Source organism: Microcebus murinus, chromosome 17 (assembly GCF_040939455.1).
Source record: "Microcebus murinus isolate Inina chromosome 17, M.murinus_Inina_mat1.0, whole genome shotgun sequence".
Taxonomy (NCBI): Eukaryota; Metazoa; Chordata; class Mammalia; order Primates; family Cheirogaleidae; genus Microcebus; species Microcebus murinus.
In genome coordinates, this window is record NC_134120.1 from 44,053,642 (window position 1) to 44,077,522 (window position 23,881).

Below are 23,881 nucleotides of genomic sequence, written 5' to 3' on the forward strand. Positions count from 1 at the left end.
ACTCCTGACCTTGAGCGATCCTTCCACCTCAGCCTCCCATAGTGCTAGGATTTCAGGTGTGAGCCACCGCAGGCGGCCTAAATAGTCTTAAATAAGAAGATAAGTATACATGTTAATCTCTTTGGAACAGAAAAATTTCAAGACAAACAATTGAGATTTATTTATATTCTGCAGTCAGTATTTTTCCAACCCTTAGAAAAATATATTTGCCATTGTGATCCAGTGTGCAAATATATATATGCAGGTGCTTAAAATTAAAACCAGCTTTACAAAAGAATACACACCATTACTACAAATGATATTTTCTATTATATTAAATTGTTGATTCTGACTCATTAATTTCACAACTTATTGATGAACCAAACCCACAGTTTGAAACACACTATTCTAAATTACTATAGAATTGGTTCCACATCTATTTGGTCATATCTGGCTATTTGGTCAAAAGAATTTGTAGGAAAACTTCAGATGTGTTTTAGTCTTTTTGCCCATTGTGAAAATACAGTTTTCTGTATATCTTTTCCTGAGTCTGTCTCCTGCCCTCTCGTTTCACTGGGTGTCAGCTGTAGTGGTGGTGTCAAGAATTTGTCCGTGCAGGTGACAGTCCATCTAGTTTATGTCTAAAGCAAGCATTCTGTCTGAATTGTGGCTACTCTTTTAAAAGAAAAGAAATAATGTTATGTTAGATCATACCTGTCATACTTTGAAAGATACTCTACTTCTCTAGAATGTGGTTTTACTTTTATTTTTAGGTACAGAACTACTTGTACAAGTAAACATTTAGGCTGAATCATAAATAAAATAAAGCAAATAAAAACACAGCCGTTTGGGTTGAAAGGGGCTGCACAGAATGTTTTGAAACTTATATCCGTAGAACTTAACTGATTGAAAGCATAGAGAGGGAACTGCAGGGGAAGTAGTATTTTTGGAAATGTCTTTCTGCTGAGGTTTATAGGAAACGAATGTTCTAGAACATTTTGATTAACGTGGATTGAAAGGAAATCACCTAGCATTTGGAAGTATTCTTTGGGCACTGTCTATTGTAAGAGCCCCTCTTTTAGGGCAGCAGAAAAAATCTGTCAAAAGGTAGAAGTGCTGAGCGACAACAGAGATTAAAAATAAGGTATCTTGAGAGAAAAAATGCAAATATCACCACAAGAGTACATTTCTAAAGTAATTTTTGGTAGCAGCCCTTTCCAATATTTGCCTGCTTCCACCTCTCAAAAGCAAATAAGTCAAAACTTAGAAAACAGTGGTGTATCCATAAGTTTTTAATACATTTAACTCAAAGTGAAGGCATTAAAAAAAAAAATCCCCCATTGCGTGTCCATGATTCTGTTACCGTTAATCAAAATACTTTACTTCAGTTCCCTTTTGTGGGGGTAAATCTCAGTTACAGAAGCCATGTGCCTTCAGCTATCATATCTCTTCCTTAGCTTCATCTACCCAGTTTCTTCATTCGATAATAAGTCTTAAAAGTAGCAGAGGAAATCTGATAGTGAGCCACAGCCATTCCTGCTGTCTCTGCTGTTTTGAGGAGTGTGCCGGAGTAGAGGGTGTGAGTGTCCTGCAGGTGGCAACCCCACTATTCCACACTGAACCGAGGTCCCATCCCAACTTTTTCTAAAACAATTAATGCTCTTGATTTATGATATAATGATGTATTAATAGTTTTATGTTGTAGTGTCATTGTTCAAAATATATGGCCTTTATAAACTCACAGTAGATGCTTATCTACCAGGTAGAATCTAGGTCTAATTTGGTCTAAATTAGGAAGGAAGGTCAGAGTTTCTAGGGGCATTCGTCACCCTGGACCCCCAGTGCCCGCAGCACTGTCCCGAGCCGGGCTCACTCTGCCCCCATCTCCCCCACTTCCATGTACGTGCAGTTGGGCTTTACTTTTTTTCTAAAAAGCATATAGAGACTTCAGTTTCCCAAACTGATGGCATCCTTCTTGTCTTCTCCCAATCTGTTTTGGACAGGATTACATTACCAAAATGTCGGATTATACAACATGAAATGAATAACTTTACGTAACTGGAATTTAATCCTAAATCTCTTTGTGACTGAAGCTTTTACCAAACAAATTCCCAGATCTTCAGAATTAATCCTGACACTGCCTCATCGTGTGCAGACTTTGCTCCTTATTTCCTCATTCCCTTGTCCTTTTGTCGCAGCACAGGGGGAGTAAGGAAATAATTCCGTAGCCCTGTCATCCTGTGCATTCCCTGCTTTCTCCCTCCTCGTCTCTCCCACCCCTTTGTTCCCAAGGCTTTCTCAGCAGGGCTCACCCAAAGTGGGGTTGTGTGTGCTCATGCTCAGCCACTTAGGAAACCGGTGCCACAACCTAGGCACTCGCACTCAGGGTCATGCAGGCACCAACCCTGTGTGTGTTCAGGTATTATCATAAGAGGTGACAAAGGTCTAGTATATGATGATTACTGACTTTTTAAAGCGAAGGTGTTGTATTACTCTTTTAAAGGTATCCAGTGGAATCTATTAATAAGTGCCAAAAGATTTGATTGTCGCTATCATTCTGTTTAATAAATACATGAGTGAGCTGTTCTTTAATAGTTGCAATTTTTTCCTTTATACTTTCGCTTTCTCCTTTAACTCATATTTCCATTCCATATTTTCTGTAGACTTTTAAATGTTTTTATCTTTCATTGAAGGTCTTTTATTGATTACTTTATTATACTTTGCTGTCACAAAAATAGGCATTAAAGTTAAAATTTAAAAATTTCTAGCCTATGACTTTAAGGCTTTAGTACTAAGTTTCTTTGCATCAAGTTATTCTTGTAAATACTAGTATATGAGTGATTAAAATTAAAAATATTCTAAAATTTATGAAAATATTAACAAAAGGTAAAGTGTTATTAGTGAAAGGAATTGTTTTTAATTGGATTTAAATATCTGAGGATGAATATCACTGCTAGAATGACATAGGATTTTCAGTAATTATGTTCTTATTTTTTAATAGATGCAAGGACTGAGAAACCTTGCTCATATTAGTAGATAGATGGGAGTAGGAGCTTTTTGGGGTTTTAAAAAATATCTAGCAATGTCATTCAGTTCTTTGATCCCTTCTCAACTTTATGCCAAAAATCAAGTTATGAATTTTAATGATATATAAGCTGATAACTCAATAAGGACTTCCTTCAGTGTTCTTAAAAATTTGAAAAACTAATTTGCTGAAGGTTTTGCTGCTTTTCATTACACTCACTGGCTTCCTGGTCTCTGGGAAATGTACCAAAGTTTTACCTGAGCTCTCAAATCTTGCGTCATGTAACTGATTTTTTTCACTCAGTTGTACCTTGCAATATTGAGACAAGGTTGACAAAATTGACAGTATTTTTCATTGAAGTTACATGTACTTTGCCAATATGATGTTTTTTGGTAAAATGCTTTTATCTCCCTGTGAGCCTTAAACTATTTTCCTGAGAACCTCAGCTTTAGCTCATCTCATTCATTTCATGCAGAATGTCTTCCCGCCCAGATGCACCCCCAGGTCGGAGTGCCTGCCAGAAGGGGTGTGATGTTATTTTTGGATTCAGATAAACATGTTGGTGCTGTATATGTCACTGTGACAACTGTGCTATTCTTGAGTTCCAACTCGAAGATAGATACAGAGCTAGATAAGATTTGGAGCGTTGCCAAATCTGGTATGTTATAAATACGGACTGGGAGAAGCAAGGTAGTTAGCCAGAATTGGCACAGTGATGTGAGGTCAGAATACCTCAGCATGGGGACAGGTGGCCCACAGCCCCTGTTTCAAGTGTGGTACCTTTCCCTTGACTGAAACATGGAATGTCAGGGAGCCCTAACATTGTCGTAAAAGAGGCTTCCTGATACAGTGTTTCTAAACTCCCTGCCTATGGCTTCCATACTCCTGGGTAGGAATGCTGCAGTTCAGGATGGTGGGAGGTTATGTCTCCCCTCCCTTTTTTTTTTTTTAAGTACCAGAGGGCGATTGTGACAGGGAAGTGGGCAGAGGGGCAGCATGGCTCTGCGCTTCAGGCGCAGCGTGCGGAAGCAGATTCCCCTAAGGCCACCACTGCTGAGGAAGACTGTGGTCAGGGCTCCTGTGGTCCTTCCCCGCCCTGTGCCCAGGCTGCCAGCCTTCAGTTAAGTGCCCCAGCATGAGGGCTCGGGACGAGTCTCCCAACTCTGAAGATACCCAGCTCCTAGACAGGGAGAACAGGACGGGAGGATCCTTATGTTTGCTGTTGTTTTCCTCAGAACTTTCCTTGTCTTCTCCCTGTTTCTCCTCTGGTTGCACTGAGGTGCCCACGTTGCAGCTCAGTGAACTCACAAACTCACCCCTCCCCTGCTTCCCTTCTGGGTCCGGGTCTTCCCCTCAGTCCCCCGCCAGGGCGCCCAGGCCTGTCTGTGAGAGCAGAGGGACGGTGGTGTCACCAGCAGCAGAGGGCACCAGGGTGGCAGGCTTTATTCAAACTGCCCATGCAGAGCGGCCCCACGAGGCTCTCCTGAGACATCTTAGCGGGATGTTCTGCGTGTCATCGATGGTGTTCAGATGGCAGGAATCTCTCATGCGGTGATAAACTAATAGGTGCTGGACGTCGTGTGGAAGGAGAGGGACCGAGTTACACAAGATGAGAAAAGACACTTGAGCCTCTGAGGCCCTTAAATGAGAAGCACGAGTTTGTACCGCTGCAGCAGCTGTGGGAGATGGGGTGCCAGCTTCATCTTGCAGAAGGGACAGCTCCATCCAAGGAACAGCCAAGACTGCGGCGGGCACCAGACCCAGCGAAGAGCCTACAGTCCCACCTGGGGCTTGGGCCACACGCTTGCTTCCTGGGCAGCAGAGCAGACAGACTCGGCCCAACACCTGAGTGGGGTCCGCTCAGTAACCTAGGTCTTAAGAATTTGCACATTTGGATGTTATAATGGTAAACTTTACATTTATATGATATTTGCAATTTCAATTAGCTCAAATGTGGCCTTGCTCTCACGATGTTTATCGTGCTCAAGTGAAGAAGTAGCCTTCTGTCTCTTTTTTTCTTCTCAGTTTGTCAGCTGATGAGCAGTTGCAATTAGGAGTTTCTTCAGTTTCATCATTGGTTGCTATTAATTTGCATGAATAAATTTAAACTTTGCTTTTAGCTGGGTCACAAGGTAGAATCGCTTGGCATAAATATTTAATTTTTCCAGCCGACTGAAGCCCTCAATGATAAAAGTATTCTAGCTAATGTTTCTTTTGAAGCCTGACCTTCAGCACATGCATTGTTGCTTTTCCTATTATTGAAATATACACACATACTTGGCCGGGCGCTGCGGCTCAAGCCTGTAATCCTAGCACTTTGGAGGCCGAGGTGGAAGGATCACTTGATCCCAGAAGTTTGAGACCAGCCTGGGCAACGATGAGACGCTGTCTGTATGAAAAGAGAAAAGAAATCTACACACATACTGATGCATTGTATATAATATCTAGAGAATGCAACACGAGACTTCATTGGATTGGAAGTAAAATTGGTGCATCTGTGGATTTTCAAGAAGTCTCAGAGGAAAGGAAATAAGATATACTTTGTGTCACTGAGTTTTTTGTTACCTACCTAGGGAATTTTAACAACTGAAATAATTGTAAGATTATTTAAAAATAATTACAGATGGCCGGGCGCGGTGGCTCACGCCTGTAATCCTAGCTCTTGGGAGGCCGAGGCGGGCGGATTGCTCAAGGTCAGGAGTTCAAAACCAGCCTGAGCAAGAGCGAGACCCCGTCTCTACTATAAATAGAAAGAAATTAATTGGCCAACTGATATATATATAAAAAAAATTAGCCGGGCATGGTGGCGCATGCCTGTAGTCCCAGCTACTCGGGAGGCTGAGGCAGAAGGATCGCTCGAGCCCAGGAGTTTGAGGTTGCTGTGAGCTAGGCTGACGCCACGGCACTCACTCTAGCCTGGACAACAAACCGAGACTCTGTCTCAAAAAAAAATAAATAAATAAAATAATTACAGATGTTGGAGGCAATAAGATTGTAAGTCAGTTGCTACAGTTTAAAATAGCCTGCTCTGCTCTTCTAGGAGGTCGAGGTGGTTTTTATGGCAGGCTGGATTTGTGTGCATGTATTCTCAGTTCTTCTTTCCCTCTCGCTCACTCCCTCACTGTCCGGCCCAGCTGTGGGCCTCTCCATTTCCTTGAATGCTTACATTCTGAGTTACGAAAAGAAAGGTATTTAAATTATTCTAGATTACAAAATTTTATTCAAAGAAACTTGTTAGAATTTCAGGAGCTTTTCAAATGATTAAGAAGTAAATCTTCTTATTGCCTTGATGATAAACCAACATCCATCACGCGTGGTCTCCAGTTTACGCTGCACTCTGTCCTTGCCGTCTGACTCATGAAAGCCTGGCCAGCTGGTGTGGTGCAGCCATGGCTAGTAGACACTCGGCCACCCGAGTGGTGTGTTGCTGTGTTGCATATTTTTCTGCGGAGCTGTGTGCAGAGAAACAGCAATGCACAAAGCATTGCTTAGAGCTGCAAGATTAAGTCCACTAGGCCAGCAATTCTGAGAAAACAAAGCAAAAGCCCTTTGATGGAAGCACTCCTATCCCATAAATACTAAAATGCCATTCCCAGTGCATCTCTTACTTCCTCAGTGAGCATTTTATAGTCCTTGGAGCGTTTTCAGGGAAAAAAATAATCTAGAATCAAACTTACAGGTAAAGTTCTTCATTCCTTTTATGATTAAACCTTTTAAATTCCTTGAAGACAAATCTCACCCTGCTGCTGTGCACAGCAAAGTGAAACGTAGAACATAGGAAGGGAATTGAGCCAGAAATGGCAGTCTGTGTCACATATGGGTCACGAAACAGCTGTCACTAGTCGCCACTGCAGTGAACCCCTGAAGTCCTGGTGTTGCACCTCCCCTGGCCGAGACTTGAGGAGGGGCAGCATCCTTCCCATCCCTCCCTTGCCTTTTCAGCTCCGACCCCTCTGCTGTGCTGATGTCTGAGCAGCTTCTCCACAGCCCGCCTGCCCGTGGGACAGGGCGACATGGCCCAGCCTTTGCGGCCTTCTTGCTCCCGTGCCACCTTGGAGGACTCAGAAATCTTGTATGCATTATTCATCATAGTGATAATAGCTGGCATTTATTACCCACTTAATATATGCCTGGCACTATTCTAAGTGTTTTATATGAATTAATTCATCTAATCTTTACAAGTCCTTGAGGTATGTAATGAAATTGTCCCCACTTTGGGGGGAAGTAATGGGACTTGCTCACTGCCACACAAGCAGCGGGTAGGATTTGAACACAGGGGAGTTGATCTCAGAGCCCATATTTTTTCTTTGTTTTTCAATTTTGGTAAAATGCATACAACATAAAATATACCACCTTGACCATTTTTAAGCATGGAGTTCAGGGGCACTAAGTATGCTCACGTTGTGCTGTTGTCATCGCTGCTGTCCATCCGCAGGACTGATACTCTGTCCCCATTAAACGCTAACTCCACATCCCCTCACCCCAGCCCCTGGCAGCCACCACGCCACTTTCTGTTCCAAGCTCATCCTTTTAACCACAGCACTTTGCTGTCTCTCTCGAACTCAGGACTGGACTAATCTGAAGGTATTTTGTTCCCTCTTTTTCCGTTGTACCACTTATTCGCCGATTTCCCCTTGTCCATTTTATGTTTAGCATAAATGTAAATGTGTGTGTTGTCAGGGGGGCCAGCTTCGGTGGCCGAGGTTTTGGCTTCCCTGTCCTTTCCTTTTGTCAGACTGGAATCGTTAGGTTTTAAAATAGCATCTCTTCTTTTACTTCTGATTGGAAGGGCTTAGATGTTCATTTTAGGAAATTTAGCAAATATGGAAAAGCATAAAGAAGGTAATTCAGATTCCTTGTACTACCAAGTACTAGAGATACCCACTGTTAACGTTTTGGTGCTGTGATCATCTAGTATTTGTCTCCATATGTCTATAAAAACCTATTTAACAAAATTGTTAATAGAATGTTTTTGAGCATGTTGCTTTGTAACCTATTTTTTTAGGTATGAAAGTGAATATTTATTTAGAATGAGAAAAAATAACATTTTGAAGTGTCAATAACTGACAGATACCCTAAACAGTATAAATCCAAAATAATAAATTTTTCTTAATTAACTGCCTAATATTCTTCCATACTTTTTTCCTTCCATTTTTGGCTACATAGTCTGTTATCACATGTGACAATGTTATGATATTTTCTGTAGCAGGACTAGAAAGATCATTTGATCTTAAGCATGATTGATTAAAATTATTTTTAAAATTTTATTTTTTAAAAGACTTTTATTTTTTAGAGCAGTTTTAGGTTGACAGCAAAATTGAGAGGAATGTACAGAGAGCGGCCATTGTCAGGCCCTGCCCAGATTAGAGTGGTCCGTTTGTTAGAATTGAACCTACGTTTGACAGTTGCATCAGTCACTCGAAGTTCATAGTTTACATTACAGTTCGCTCTTGGTGTTGTACATTTATGTAAAATGTATGTCTACTGTTTTAGTATTATATGCAGTATTTTCGCTGCCTTAAAAATCCTATGCGCTCCACCTGTTCAACCTTCCTTCCCTCCCTCCTAACCCCTGGCAACCACTGATCTTTCTACTGTCTCCATAGTTTTGCCTTCTCCAGAATGTCATATAGTTGGAATCATAGAGAATGTAGCCTTTTCAGACTGACCTCTTTCACTTAGTAATATTCATTTAAGTTTCTTCCACATCTTTACATGACTTAATAGCTCATTTCTTTTTAGCATTGAATAATATTCCCAAAGTAACCTACTTTTTTACCCAGCATTGTGCCAGGTTAACTTTTGTACATCCTTAAACAAGACTTTTATCTTCAAAGAGCTTGTTGTCCAGTGAAGACAACAGGGGAAGTGCAGTGCAGGATGAGAAATGCCTGCAAAGGAATAAGGTCAAGGAGCGGTGGGCATACCTCTGGGCAGGGCGCACCTGCAGTGTACCCCTCTCTCGAGATGACGAGGATGTCGGCAGAGTATAAGATATTGTCCCTTTCTTAATGAATTGTATTAAAGTTGGCAAGATAAGCTGGTTTAGTACTCATGACATAACAGCTGGTAATATCTAATTTATGGTGAAACGCTAAGTTGTGAGCAATAGATTCTGATACTCCAAGAGCGGAAGGATCAGTAAATCCATGAATGCTATTATACTTGAACAGGAAAGACTTGAACTGAGCCTTGAAATCTGGGTAGGATGTAGAGGAATTACAGGAAGAGAGCAGGGCATTCCAGGCCTGGTGGCTGTAATGAAGCTTTTAATCCAGTGCTTGACACAGCACTCGGCACATAGCAGATGCTCAGTTAAGTAAGTGTTTAATGAAAGAGTGAACATGAGTGGATGAACAGATTGGAAGTAATACACCTCTTGTAACATCAAAGATATTGCCTCTCAGGCAGCATTGATGGGAGTGTAAGTTGGTAAAGGCCTTTTGGAAAATGTTCAGCTTGGTAGTATCTGTAAAAAAAAAATTTTTTTTTAAATGAGTATGCCTTTGACCCAGGAACTCCACTTAGAGAAATCTACTTAAAAGCCATATTTTCCTATATTCTTAAAGATACATGACTAAATAGTTCATGATATAGCCTTACATGGACTTTGCTTTAAATTTGGCAAACACATATATCATTTATTAACATGCTCAGAACTGAGTAGCTCGGTAAGAATGTGGACATTTAGGGGGAAAAGGTCAGGGTTGTGTCAGGTGGCATTCAGCCTGCATTGCACCTGGGGACTCTTCACCTGACCATGTGACTATAGCCATCAGGGCAATTGCCCTAATTCCCAGAGCAATGGCAGGTAGAAGTTTGGGAAGATCATCAGAATATTCCAGTGAACACCAAGATAAGTGTGTTGCTTAATGAATTTTTTAAAGGCCTCACAATGATGTTGCTTGCTGGCAGCATGTGGTAAACAGAGTTGAAAGATTGTAATTCAGGTCAGAAACCCTACCCAGTTGTTAAATTATTTTTGAGAGTCTACTCTGATGGCATTCTGGCAGACAGAGTTGAAAAATCTATTCTGCAAAATACACAATAGCCTTCTAGTACCCTAGTCCACAGTTGATATTAGATTGGCATGCTCAGGAAAGCTCAATGTTGTCCTCCAAAAACAGTCTAAAATTTCTTTTGGAAAATTACCCACAAAAGTGATATATGTGGTTGATCTTTAGCCTACTGTTAGAAGATATACTTAGACATACTGAAATTTTAACAAATTCACTGGAGCAGACAGTTATTCATGACTCGGGCAGCCCCCCCACCGCAAACAGGTCAGTCGTCCCAGCAAGAGGGCAGGAGGGGGAAGTTGTTGTAAGATGTTCTTTGAAGGGGACAAAACAAAGAATATATTTGATTGGTTGAAGTGGAAAGTCCCTAAGAGGTAGGTTTGGTGGTTTCTGATTGGCAAAGCTTAAGGTTACATTGAGCTGGGTTTCAGTTTGCTTATGTAGGAACCCAAGACACTGGATCTGTCTTAGCCTAATGACACCCCAGTTAATTAACACCACTATGAAGAGTTTTGCTTTTTGTGTTCCCATCACCTTTATGCCCCATTTCCTAATTATGATGTAAGGCCGACTTATTAGCAGTCATCCACTCATGCTGACCACCAGGTAGTGAGCTCCTGGAAGCCAAGGAGAACGTTTGAGTCGTCTTTGTATTTCCTTTAAGGCCTAGGACAGTCTACCCCATATTATTAGGTGCTCTTGAAAGATTTGTGAAATTGAACTACCATTAATGAAATTTCATGGGTTACTATTTTCTGTTACTTCCTTTCTAGGAATGTGTTATATAAAGATAACAGCTGATAAGTTTGCTATATGTATTGGTCTTAACTGTGTTTTCTGGTTACATAGGAGCTATCCAAGATCACCATGCCAGTCATATTTAACGAGCCTTTGAGCTTCCTGCAGCGACTGACGGAATACATGGAGCACACGTACCTCATCCACAAGGCCAGCTCCCTTTCTGATCCTGTGGAAAGGATGCAGGTGTGCATCAAGCCCCGGAAAAGGCTTAAGTCCCAGAGACCTCTCTACCAACCCACCCCAAACACACACACAAAGTTAGTGTTAAGTCCAGTGTGAGGTTGGCAAATATTAATGTTAAAAGCTGTCAGCCTGTTCGGAGTGTCCCCTAGTCAGTGCCACCATAGTGCAAAGACCAATGAGAATTGCAAAAGAAGCAGATGGTGGTCCATAACCAAACCTGGACATTGGTGAGCTTTTTTTAAGTCTTCGTTTTAGAAAGTAGCATTATATTAGGTGGAAAAATTCAACCTGAAGTCTTTCAGGCTTTCTCAGAATATTTCCAAGAAGGCATGAATACACACGCACATATATATACATGTGTGTGCTTATATGTATATATAAATATATATACATTGCTATATGTTAAAACAAAAGACAGCAAAGAATCAAACGTTTTCATTTTGTTTTAAATAGAAGATGTTTATGTGATCTACATGAATGCAGTAGATGCAGGCAGAGTACAGTGGACACATTGTTCTCCTTCAAACAAAACAACAGCATTCTAAACTAAAATCCTTCTGTTCTTTCATTTATATAAATCAGCTTTTTCCACCCTCATTGGACTTAACACCAATTGTTGAGGTTTGTGTCTCTTTTCTTCAATCTTGAAGTGTACTTTTAAAAAATTTTAAATGGATTAAAAGTAACTTTGGGTTTAAGAATTTTTTTAAAAAGTCCTTGAGAGAATTTGTGGCACTCTTAGGGCATTGTAAAAACCACAGTTGGGAATAACTATAGGAAGTGACTGAAAGTAGCTTTCATTTTGAATATCCAAGTTTCAGTATCACGTTTCTAGAACCGTATTAAAAAGTCCAAAGTAATTAAACTCCTCGAGATAATTTTGGAAATTACTGTCTTCAGCAAAATTTGGGATTCTAAAAGAACGAGGAGCAAGCTAGGCTATTTTTAACTTGTTGTGATGCTCTGTCCACAGTGTATAGCTGCATTTGCTGTGTCTGCTGTTGCATCTCAGTGGGAACGTACTGGAAAACCTTTCAACCCACTTCTGGGAGAGACTTATGAATTAGTTCGGTGAGATCTTTCACTCCATTCCAGATGGATAGTTGAATTTGTATGATTTATTTATTTATTTTGAGACAGAGTTTGTTGTTGACTCACTCTAGCCTGGGTACTTTGTTGCCCAGGCTAGAGTGAGTGCCATGGCATCAGCCTTGCTCACAGCAACTTCAAACTCCTGGGCTCAAGCAATCCTCCTGCCTCAGCCTCCCGAGTAGCCGGGACTATAGGCATGGGCCACCATGCCCGGCTAATTTTTTCTATATATATTAGTTGTCCAATTAATTTATTTCTATTTATAGTAGAGACGGGGGTCTCGCTCTTGCCCAGGGTGGTTTTGAACTCCTGACCTTGAGCAATCCGCCCGCCTCGGCCTCCTAGAATGCTAGGATTATAGGTGTGGGCCACCGTGCCCAGCCTGTATGATTTATATATAATAGCTTTTCAAATGAAGAGGGAAAAATATATGTATTGTCACCAACAATTATACATGACTAGAGCAGTTATCAATTTTGGTATTTGTTTCTATTATGCTTACTAGAGACTATGTCAAAAAGATTAAAATAATATAATATTACATTATGAAAAGTAATTGCAAGGATTTCAGTATTCCTTATCATGTAGGATTGATCATCCTCCCTTTCTTATGCATATCGTAAGATGAGATTGGAGGTTTTTTTATAACCATATAAAGTATAAATATATACTTTTGCCATAAAGCCAATGAATGCATTTACAAGTGCAGTTCTATTTGCTTGTGCTAGCCTGTTTCTTACTTGAATTAGGGGAATTTATTTGGCTTTAGTTTTTATCTTCCTTCTCTGTACAAGTTTTGATCTCATTTATTTCCTATGTGTTTGAAAATGGACACAACTACATTTCTCTTATTATAAAAGGAGCAATACGTTTTAAAATCCCATGGCTGATATGACTGTCACCCACATTCATGTGGATGTTCTTTATTTTAGTATGTTCAAAGTAGCTAGCATTATAATAACATTAGATTTAATAGTTTGGGGTGCATTTGTATAATTTCTCATACGTTCTTTCCTGAAGATGATAAAGAATTGTTTATTTTGTCAAACCTGTTTCTTTAATGCTTTTATATTGCTTTTGACTGAAATGACAATAATGTACTCATAATGATAGAATTAATTACAATGTTGCTTTTTTTTTTTTTTACTCTTAAGAGATGACCTTGGATTCAGACTCATCTCTGAACAGGTCAGCCATCACCCCCCAATCAGTGCATTTCATGCAGAGGGATTAAACAATGATTTCATCTTTCATGGCTCAATATATCCCAAACTGAAGTTCTGGGGAAAGAGTGTAGAAGCAGAACCCAAAGGAACCATCACCTTGGAGCTCCTCGAGTAAGTTCGAATCAAGCCATTAAACTCTTTTTGTGTAGACTTACTTGTAAGTATATACACTTGCGTCCAGCCCTGATCTTATTATTCAAAAGCTAGAGAAAAAGCAAGAAACAGCTTTTGTACAGTGTAGATTATCTACTTCTATATAAAGGAATTTGAGAAACGTGGCAATAGCCATTGCTAATTAATCCGGGGGTGTGTAAATAGTTTAACTAGATGTTTGACTATGGTGTTTGGGTCTATTTTGAGATAAATGGAGTTAATCACTCCATGACAGTTCTTATGAAACAGGCTTTCTATATATCATGGTGCCAGCATTTTGCTTAAAGACTTCACAGTGAGAAATATTGAAAAGACAGTGTGTGACGCCTGCTAGACATTAGGGTATGTTAGGAGTTAATTCTCTTCTTTTGTAAGATTAGCTTTAAATTCCCAGGCAGTTCCATCCAGGTAAGATAGAGTAAGCATCCTCTACCCTGTCTCTTACACTGAATGCAACTAGCAACCCTGGACAGAGACGTAAAGCAACAATCTGAGGACTGTGTAAAATAGTAGCAGGCAGACAGGAGAGAAATCAGACCCTGAGGACCAATGTGAGTTTACCAGCTTTGTATTTTTCTCCCCTATCTCCTGGCTTAGAGTTAGAGCAGCAAGTCACAGAATTGGGCATTGGAGGCAGACAGAAAAAGTTCTGAGAGACTAAAATAACGTGTAAAACTATAAAGCTTTTGGAAGAAAACATAGGAGAAAATCTTATGACTTTGAATTAGGCAAAGACATCTTATAGATACAATACCAAAATTATAATCCATAAAAGGCAAAATTGATCAAGTAGATTTTATCAAAATTAAAAACTTTTGCTCTATGAAAGACACTGTTCAGAGATGAAAAGACAAGCTACTGACTAATAAAAATTATTTGCAAATGATATATCCAACAGAGGACTTGTGTCCAGAATGTATAAAGAACTCTCAAAACTCAACAATAAGAAACAACAGTAAGAAATAACTCAGTAAGAAATTGGACAAAAGATGTGAACAGATAATTCACTGAAAGAAATATGAATGGCCATAAGCACATGAAAAGATGTGTAGCAGCCTTAGTTACTAGAGAAATACAAAATTAAAACCACAATGAGTTACCAGTATATATTTATTAGAATGTCTAAAATCTAAAAAACTGACAATACCAAGTGCTGACAAGGACACAGAACAATGAGAAGTCTCAAACAGGTTGAGACTTCTTCTTCCAGAATGGTTTGGACTGGAAGTGTTTCAGATTTTGGATCTTTTCAAATTTGGGGATATTTGCATTGTACCTACCCATTGAGCATCCCAACTCTGAAAATCTGAAATGCTCCAGGAAGCGTTTTCTCTGAGCATCATGTTGGCACTCAGAAAGTTTCAGATTTTGGAGCATTTTGGATTTGGAATGCTCAACCCATATGTTGTTGGTGTTGAATGTAAAATGGTAAAGCCACTGTGGAGACCAGTTTTGCAGTTTTTTACAAAGTTAACCATATGTTTACCACATGACTCAGCAATCCTCCTAGGTATTTACCCTAGGGAAATGAAAACTTATATTCACATAAAAACCTGTATGCAAATGTTTAGTGTGGCATTATTCAAAATCACCAAAAACTGAAAACAGCCCAGATACCTTTCAGTGGGTGAATGGTTAAACAACCATGATACATCTACACAGTGGATTACTACTCAGCAATAAGAAAGAATGAATGATCAATACATAGGACAATAGGAATGACTTTCAAGTGCATTATACAAATTAAAGCTAATCTCAGAAGGTAACATAGTATATCATTCCATATATATGACATCTGGAAAAGGTAAAACTATATCAATGGAGAACAGATCAGTTCTTTAGGGATTAGGGATGAACTAGAGATTCAGGGATTAGGAATGGAGGAGGGTTTGACTACACAAGGGAAGCAGAGCAAATTCTTGGGGCTGGTGGTGATGGAGTTGTTTACTATTCTGATTGTGTTGGTGGTGGTTGCACATAGCTATACACACATTAAAACCCATGGAACTGTATACCAACCAAAATGAATTTTCAATAAATTAAAACAATTCAAAAAAAATCTAAGGATAAATATATGAAGATGCAAAACAAATTTTTTCAGAATCAAAGGATTAAAAATTGGAGTTTATTTATATACACAGGTGTTTTCCTTTGGTCAGGTGGAGGGTGCTTTCTCTGGAAAGTGCTTAATAGACCTTCGTTTTTAGTTTCTATGTCTAATTTTATTTTTCATATGTCTCACAAACTTTTGAATGCTTAAAATGATTAAGTACCTAGTTTATTTGGAGTGTGGTGGAAGTATAGAATTTTTTTCTGAAGCTTTTGTTTCCCATTAAGAAACAATAATAGGCGCCTGATAACCTATTTCACTGTGAGTTAACATCAATAGGGTTTTTCAAGTCTTAGAGCTTAGTTATCTCAAGCGGCCTGATTAGTTATCCCATGTAATGGCATTTGAAGCAAATGTACTTTTTAAACAAAATAACACTTGTTACTTATTTTTCTGGGTTGTGGTTTTGTTTTTTAGACACAATGAGGCATATACATGGACAAATCCCACCTGCTGTGTGCATAACATCATTGTGGGTAAACTCTGGATCGAGCAGTACGGCAACGTGGAAATCATTAACCACAAGTAAGACACTTTAGGGGACTTAGCCATTCCTTCAGTTTTCATCAGTTCCAGTGGCCTGCAAAAGCTCTAGTTGAGCCTGATGAAAATGTAAGAATCGGGCATTATAACTCAGGAGTGAACAGCAACCCATCCATTTAATGAATAGGGTTCATTAAAGTCTCTGATTAAGCAAGTTGGGTGAACTTTGAGCTTCCCCAGCCTCTGTGAATCTTAATTCCATCTCAGCTCTTTTTGATTCTGTTGTTTAGTTTGTTGTTCATACAGGATTGGTGGGGTTTAATAACATAAGAGTTATTAAAAACAGTTACTAAAAACAGTTGAGTTCAAATCCTTCTTTGTGACTTTAGGCAAGCCATGTATTCTTTTTTTATTTTATTTAAAAAAATTTTTTTTTATTTAGTGTATTATGGGGGTACAAGTGTTAAGGTTACATATATTGCCCATGTCCCCCCTCCCCCCTCGAGTAAGCGCTTCAAGCATGTCCATCCCCCAAACGTTGCACATCTTACTCGTTTGGTGAACCTTGCATCCTTTTTTTTAAGGTGGGTACATTACTAATTGAGGATTAATTATAACTTCTGTATGGAGCCTGGCATATATAAAAAGTCAGTGAACAGCTGTTGCCAGAAAGGTTATCACAGTTATTATTCTCTACTGCTGCTTTTGAATGATAATCTGCATTTCATATTTTCTTTATAGGACTGGGGACAAATGTGTGTTGAATTTTAAGCCATGTGGCCTTTTTGGTAAGGAATTACACAAAGTTGAAGGCTACATCCAAGATAAAAGGTAAAATTTCCATTTCAAGTGTTGAGTAGTATAGATGTTGTTCACTAGATAAAATGTCGATATTAAAATATGCTGCCATAGTGTAGAAATAAGCGTTCTAAGAAGTTGAAAATTTTTTTCTTCTACAAGGAAGTATCTTTAAAGAATTTGATTCATACAAACCTCTATAGCAATAGTCAGTTACTGCAAAACACTGGTTTGGTTGTTGGCTAAACATCAGTTTCTCTTAACAGCAAAAAGAAGCTCTGTGCGCTCTATGGGAAGTGGACTGAATGTTTATACAGTGTTGACCCTGCCACTTTCGATGCTTACAAGAAAAATGATAAGAAAAATACCGAAGAGAAGAAAAACAGCAAACAGGTGAACAACCTGTCAGGTGGTATCCAAGGAATAACTGGATTCTTCCATTTTTGCTAATCCTTTTGGAGTTGGCCTGTTACTGGGTCACACTTTGACTTTTTTTTTTTTAATCTTTTTCCTAGGGCATGTAATTTTTCTCCTTGCATCTTTTTAATGAGCAGCTATCTGCCTTAGTAGCACGTTTGCCATAATCTTTTATAGCATATGGATATGTATGAGTTTTATAGTTGTGTAGCAGTTGTACATGAGATTTTGATTTAATTCATGTAGCTTTGGAAACTTGGAGTTCACCTTAGATCAATTTTCCTTTCCTCTTGTTTATATGCATTAGAGGTTGAAATTGTTTGAATATTTAAAATTTAAAATTTCTTCCAAAATTCTCTCTTACATTTTCATGCTGCTTGTCAGTTTTGTTACCTTATCATGAAAATCACTAAAGTTAAGACCATCATGGTCGAAGGAGTCATCACTGGACTGCTGTCCTCTTCTTACTAAATTTTCTTCTTTGTGGGACAGTTAACGTCTAGATAGAATTTCCTGCGGGTGAGGCACACAGCTTCATGTCGCACGGCCCCCCGCAGGCCCTCATGGTCAGCAGAGTCCTGTCCCTTCCCTCCCGGCAGAAATGCTGAGAGCTGGAGAAAGATCGCACCTGTTTGGACAGGAAATACATGTATGAGAACTGACTCCTTTTCAGCCAGCATCGTGGTTCAGAGCGCAAACTCAGGGTTAGATTCTCATGCTCACCATGTATGGCTAGTGTGAGCTTGGGCAGGTTGCCCGCCTCTCTGCCCCGGAAAGGGCTCAGCACGGCACCTGCTCGTCGTAGGGACTGATAAGGTCCCTTCTGCTGACAGTACTTCCGGGACTGGCAACTTGAGCATCACCTGCGAGCTCGTTTAAAATGCAGGCTGCCCGGCCCCGCCTCGGATCTGCTCACTGAGCAGCAGCCTCTGGGGCTCTTCAGGTGTTTCTCGCGTGTGCGAAAGTTTAAGAAGCCCTGATACTCCGTGAAGGCGGAAGGTGTATCTGTTAGTGACTTTGTCAGTGGAGTTGACCGTGCTCCTGAGGTGAGAAGAGTGTTGTTAGATGGCCAGAGTGGGCGGCTCCTTTCTCTATTTCCCTTGAGCTGTGTGTGTGTGTGCACGGTTCTGTCCCCCTCACAGCCCGGGTGCCACCTGCGTTCCCACCGTGAGGCGCACGGACTCTTCACTGGCGAAAAGCAAACCGAGGGGCTGGAGAAGGACACATCCCAGGTCCTCGGACCCCCGACACAAACTCCCCAGCCACAGCTCCTGGCAGTAGGAAGCAACGCGGTAAAGGCAACCTTGCCAACACGCTTGTTGTCCGGCCCTCTCTCACAGAGTGGGGACAATAAAGGACATTGGCAAAATTCCAGAAAATATTCCTTACATCCCATAAATGCCAGTCAGTCTTCTAGAAAAGTGGCCCTTCCCCCTTGGAGAGAATAAATGTTCTCACACTTCCACTCTTTGTCCCATCTCGCCCCTTCCTGTGTGCATCTGCCTGCCATAGATTTCTGACGTTCCTGAACGTGTTCATATGCTGTGGGAAGTTTTTGTCAGCAATGTTGCCACCTCTTCGCCATTTTCTGTGCATTCACTGAAAGTGTCTCAACCAATGGTTCTAGATTTGTTAGCTGTGTGGTGTTGGGGGTTTTAACCTTCCAAAGCCTTGGACACTTTATGTATAAAACTGCAGTAATAATATCTCCTCAGAGGTTTATTACGTGAAGACTAAGTATATAGAGCACCTAGCATAGCTCTGCCTGTGGGGAGGGTAGCCAAAGGAAATGTTAGTTTCATTTTTAGCCTGATTTCTTTTAAAATTCTTTTTTTTATCAAGTGCAGTCAGGATCCCTACTGGTTTTGTGTCATTGATAAATTTAGCTGAGACTGCCCCAAGAAGGTAACCTTTTGTTGTTTTCAGAATGTTCTGTGTATTGTCTGGGCCTCTCTGGTGTGTGAGCCCCTCGTAAGTCAGGCAGTTCTGTACTTCCCTGGCATCCAGGGCAGAGCATTTAGAAGTTCCTCAGTACATACTCAAGCAAGTTATTTTGTCTTTAAAAAAGAAAGAAGAAAGAAGCTTTAAAAACAAAACAGTGGGCCGGGCACGGTAGCTCATGCCTGTAATCCCAGCACTCTGGGAGGCCGAGGTGGGTGGATCATTTGAGCTCAGGAGTTTGAGACCAGCCTGAGCAAGAGTGAGATCCCGTCTCTACTAAAAAATATATAGAAATAAATTAGCTGGACAAATAAAAAATATATTAAAATTAGCTGTGCATGTTGGCGCATGCCTGTACTCCCAGATACTCGGGAGGCTGAGGCAGGTGGATTGCTTGAGCCCAGGAGTTTGTGGTTGCTGTGAGCTAGGCTGATGCCACAGCACTCTATTCAGGGCGACAGAGTGAAACTCTTGTCTCAAAAAAAAGAAAACATTGTAGAATAGCGTGATGATGATGCTGCTTTAAATGCAAATAACAATGATACAGCACATAAAGTTCACAAGACTCATAGCACTTATCAGACATTCAGCTAGTATCTATCCATTGGCTCCCCAAAAAGGTAAAGATATAAGAATTAAAAGGGAAAGATGTAAGAATTAGAAAGTTATAATGCTCCTGCCCTCAGGTTTCCATCTAGTGGTATGCAATAAATAATGGTTGTACAATTTCTGAGTGTATATATACAGTCACGTGTTGCTTAATGACAGAAATATGTTCTTAGAAATGCATCAGGTATTTTTGTCATTGTGCAAACAGTATACTTACACAAACCTAGGTGGTATCTAGATTTCTGTTCACATGTGTTTTGTCATGTGGAAAACCAAGTGTCCCAGCACCATTACTGGGCATCAGTCAGTCATTTCCCCTGCTCGATCTGCAGTGCCACTATCAATGTGTGTTTTCTGCCCGTGCTCCATTGCAATGTCACAGGACCACAGCCGCGTGTACGGTCCGTCGCTGACTGAGACGTCATGGTGCGGCACATGGCCATATTTTAAAATGTTTTACTTAAATTCTGTTCACCTGTCGGCTTTTCTAGGTGAGCACCGCTGAGGAGTCCGACGAAATGCCAATGCCAGATTCTGAAAGTGTGTTCGTCATCCCCGGAAGCGTTCTCCTGTGGCGAATAGCCCCACGGCCTCCGAATTCTGCCCAGGTGAGGGTTTGCTGGACGTGGCCTCGCTGTCTCTGTGCAGTGCGCTTTCCAGACTCGTGCGGAGCCAGGCCAGGCTGCACTGAGACCTAGGCAGCGGTCATCAAAACGCCCCTCCCTTGTCCCCCCGCTGGCGCCTGTGTGCGTGTCCCCCTCTCACCCTGAGGCCACACGCCCGTGGTGTCCGTTCCTCTGGTGTCTCCTGGGAGGATGTGCTGGGGGCGGGGGGAGGAACCTTTAATAGTTATTTAGGGGTGAGCTTGGCCCTCGGTAAGCACGAGATGATGCGGTCTGGGCAGTAGAACCATCTAGACCCAGCGCAGAATGGATTTAATGAAGAAAAAAGAAGAATGTTGATTTTGCTCATGGTTCTACTTAAAGTTGCTAGCGATAGAGGATATTTATTCTGTGAGGCCTGCTTTGAGATTTCTTTGAGAGACATTCCCACAGGTTGTGCAGATTTGGGTGAAAGTACTCAGGTACGTGTGACCTGAGAGAGGCTGAGCACCATTGCCACAGAAGGGAGGGGTGGCTGTCACATCAAACCCCGTCTACTTTCAGGGCCTTCCATTTTGCATTAAGCCTTGGTATGTGCTAATTCGACCATTTTGCTGCTTTCCAGATGTATAATTTTACTAGTTTTGCAATGGTTTTGAATGAAGTAGACAAGGAAATGGAGAGTGTGATTCCTAAGACGGACTGCAGGTTGCGGCCTGACATCAGAGCCATGGAGAACGGAGAAATAGGTACCTGCCGCCTGATGGTACTCCCGGGGAAGGTTCATCGCTGTGGGGACAGTGGTTTGCTTTGTTCCTGGTGATTGTTAGCGTCATGTGGGGTCCTAACATTTTTAGTCTCTCTCAGATTTTTGAATTATAATTCAATTTAAATTCAGTAACTTTTGTTTTAAATTTGGAGATCTGAGGCAGACCTTATTAGCTCACCATCATATTCATTATTTCGGGAATTAGCCCCCTGATAATCTATCTGTGCATATGGCCAGAGGTGAATCTTAAATGTCAGAGGGGAATTTGAGAAAACAGTCGCATCTTTATCAACTTTGAACTGTATTCTGACTAATTATGTCACTATATATTTCAGAATCTATACATCACCTTGTGAGCCTCACAGAAGAGTATGGTCTCCCCCTGGTTAATTATAACATTTTTATCTAAAAGTGTTAAATTTCCTCTAACTCAGTAGTTCTTAAAAGGGGGGCAAGTTTTCCCTGCCAGGGGACATGTGGCAAGGTGTGGAGACTGTGGTTGTCACACCTGGCATCTGCTGGCACCTAGAGGCCAGTGGTGCTGCTGAATGTCCTCTGCCACACACGACATCAGATCCGACATGTCATCAGTGCCAAGGTTGAGAAAAACTGTTCTGCTTGAAGGTCCTGATTCTCTTTGGTGAGAAAGAGCAACAGTATTTTGGAAAATTGTTTAAATTTCTTATGAATGGACTCTGAAAAAGCTCTGAGGACTCACTAAAAATTTGGGATTTCACATTCAGGTTTTAGACCCCATTTTTCATTGAAGGATTTTTAATAATTTTTTTGACATAAGAATAAGCAGGTTCTTTTGGTGAATGCAAAGGTGGTTAAGGGCACGGGCTGTCAGAGAGCTTTCTGTGTCTCAAATGCCAGCACAGCCTCTTACTAACTTGGATACGTGCTAAAATTTTAACTTGATGTTTGGCCTTGGTGTTTGTGTTCTAATACAATGGAGATCATGCTCATATGGGGCCTCTCCATAAAGCTAGTGTGCTTAGTACCGTGCCTGGATCCTCTGCGCTAGGGAACAAACACTCTTTATCCATGTTCTTGTTTCAGATCAAGCTAGCGAAGAAAAGAAACGACTTGAGGAAAAACAAAGAGCAGCCCGCAAAAACAGATCCAGGTCAGAAGAGGACTGGAAGACGAGGTGCGTGCCTTTTTCAGAACATATGCCAGAGCCCTAAGGCAGGCTGTGGGTGTAGACAAGACAGGGTTGTCAGACGCTTTGAACTCCAGTGCCAGGGCCTGGTGGGCGTATGCCCTGCCAAGTTATTCCCAGGCCTGAGAAAAAAGTTATTTCCGCTGACACAAAGTGGTCAAGCTGGAGTAACATGTGTGACAAAGAAAAATGACTACTGGGAAATTCAAGTTAAAATAATCCCACTCAGTTATCACACATAAATATCAACTGAGCTGAGCATACTGTTTTTCTTCCTTATCTAGCAGACCCTGTGTCCGTTCCTTATATAAGAGGGAAAGGCAAATCCAGAATCATAGATTTTGGCATAAAATTACTTTCAGAGTCATTTGCATATATATGTGAATAAATTATAAGGCCATTTGGTTCTGTGTATATCATGTATCAATGATACTTAGACAATGTCTTTACTTTTCCAAACACAAGGGATTTGACAGGTAACACAAGTAGGATTTGTCTAAAGTAACACCTTGGATTCTATTCGGAAATAGTAGGAAGTAAAATTTCTGTTGAATTTTTTTTTTTTTTTAGAGAATCAAGGAGTCACTTAGTAATCACTTATTGAGTAATAGAATCACTTGAAAATAGGAATAGCATAAAAACATTTTGTACATGCATATCACATAATAGAAACCATTGTCCCATAGTTCAAAGGTTATTAAATAAATTTTAGAGCCAATGTAGACATAATTTTACAACCATTCTAATAGATTATTTGGTAGCCCTTTTGCATCTCAGAGAAAGGTAAATTATAAGTAAAAGTAACCTTATGTATCATCTAAAGCAATGGTTTTGGGCCTTTTTTGTTAGCATCAAGATCTTTTTTGCAAAGGAACTCAATCTGTAAATATAAAACGCATGCAAACAGAGTTGCTCTGGACAAGGGGTACTGGCCTGGGCCACTCCTTGCTTTCCCCTGCCATGCATACACCCCAGGTCCCCAGGACACCGTGTTATACAGTTTGAAAACCTCTGGTCTAGAAATCTCTTCTGTGTGCTGGAGGAACCCACATGCTGGCGTGTTTCATTTAGGGGCCGTGCTCGAGGGCACATAGCTAGTAGCACACAGCTCCGCCTTCATTAAGCCTTTAGTCAAAGCCACATTGCTTTGCTGCAGTCCCTTTTGAAAGGATTTAATACATTTTATCGTTCTAGTCTCTTCTGCAGAAAACCCCACTTTTGTACTATATTTCTAATTGTTTCTGGTCACATTTTCAGATATATATAGTAAACAGAAAATACACTAAGAATTTTTACTCTCAGATAAAAGTCTTAACATACATTTATTTATTTATTGATTTATTGATTGATTGATTGAGACAGTCTCGCTTTGTTGCCCAGGCTAGAGTGAGTGCCGTGGCGTCAGCCTAGCTCACAGCAACCTCAAACTCCTGGGTTCAAGCAATCCTGCTGCCTCAGCCTCCTGAGTAGCTGGGACTACAGGCATGTGCCAGCATGCCCGGCTAATTT

At 40.7% G+C, this 23,881-nt stretch overlaps 1 protein-coding gene across 10 annotated transcripts in view; it reads left to right on the forward strand.

Moving 5' to 3' along the window:
* OSBPL1A (oxysterol binding protein like 1A) overlaps positions 1–23,881 on the forward strand; it is a 187,755-nt gene that overhangs the window by 158,132 nt on the left and 5,742 nt on the right. For all 10 annotated transcript variants that reach the window (XM_012745965.2, XM_075993584.1, XM_012745966.3 and 7 more), the window contains 9 exons: positions 10,873–11,007; positions 11,981–12,078; positions 13,254–13,436; positions 16,006–16,113; positions 16,813–16,902; positions 17,136–17,262; positions 20,328–20,444; positions 21,064–21,187; positions 22,270–22,360. In XM_012745965.2, coding sequence (XP_012601419.1) covers positions 10,873–11,007; positions 11,981–12,078; positions 13,254–13,436; positions 16,006–16,113; positions 16,813–16,902; positions 17,136–17,262; positions 20,328–20,444; positions 21,064–21,187; positions 22,270–22,360 — 1,073 coding nt within the window. The remainder of the gene's footprint in view (positions 1–10,872; positions 11,008–11,980; positions 12,079–13,253; positions 13,437–16,005; positions 16,114–16,812; positions 16,903–17,135; positions 17,263–20,327; positions 20,445–21,063; positions 21,188–22,269; positions 22,361–23,881) is intronic.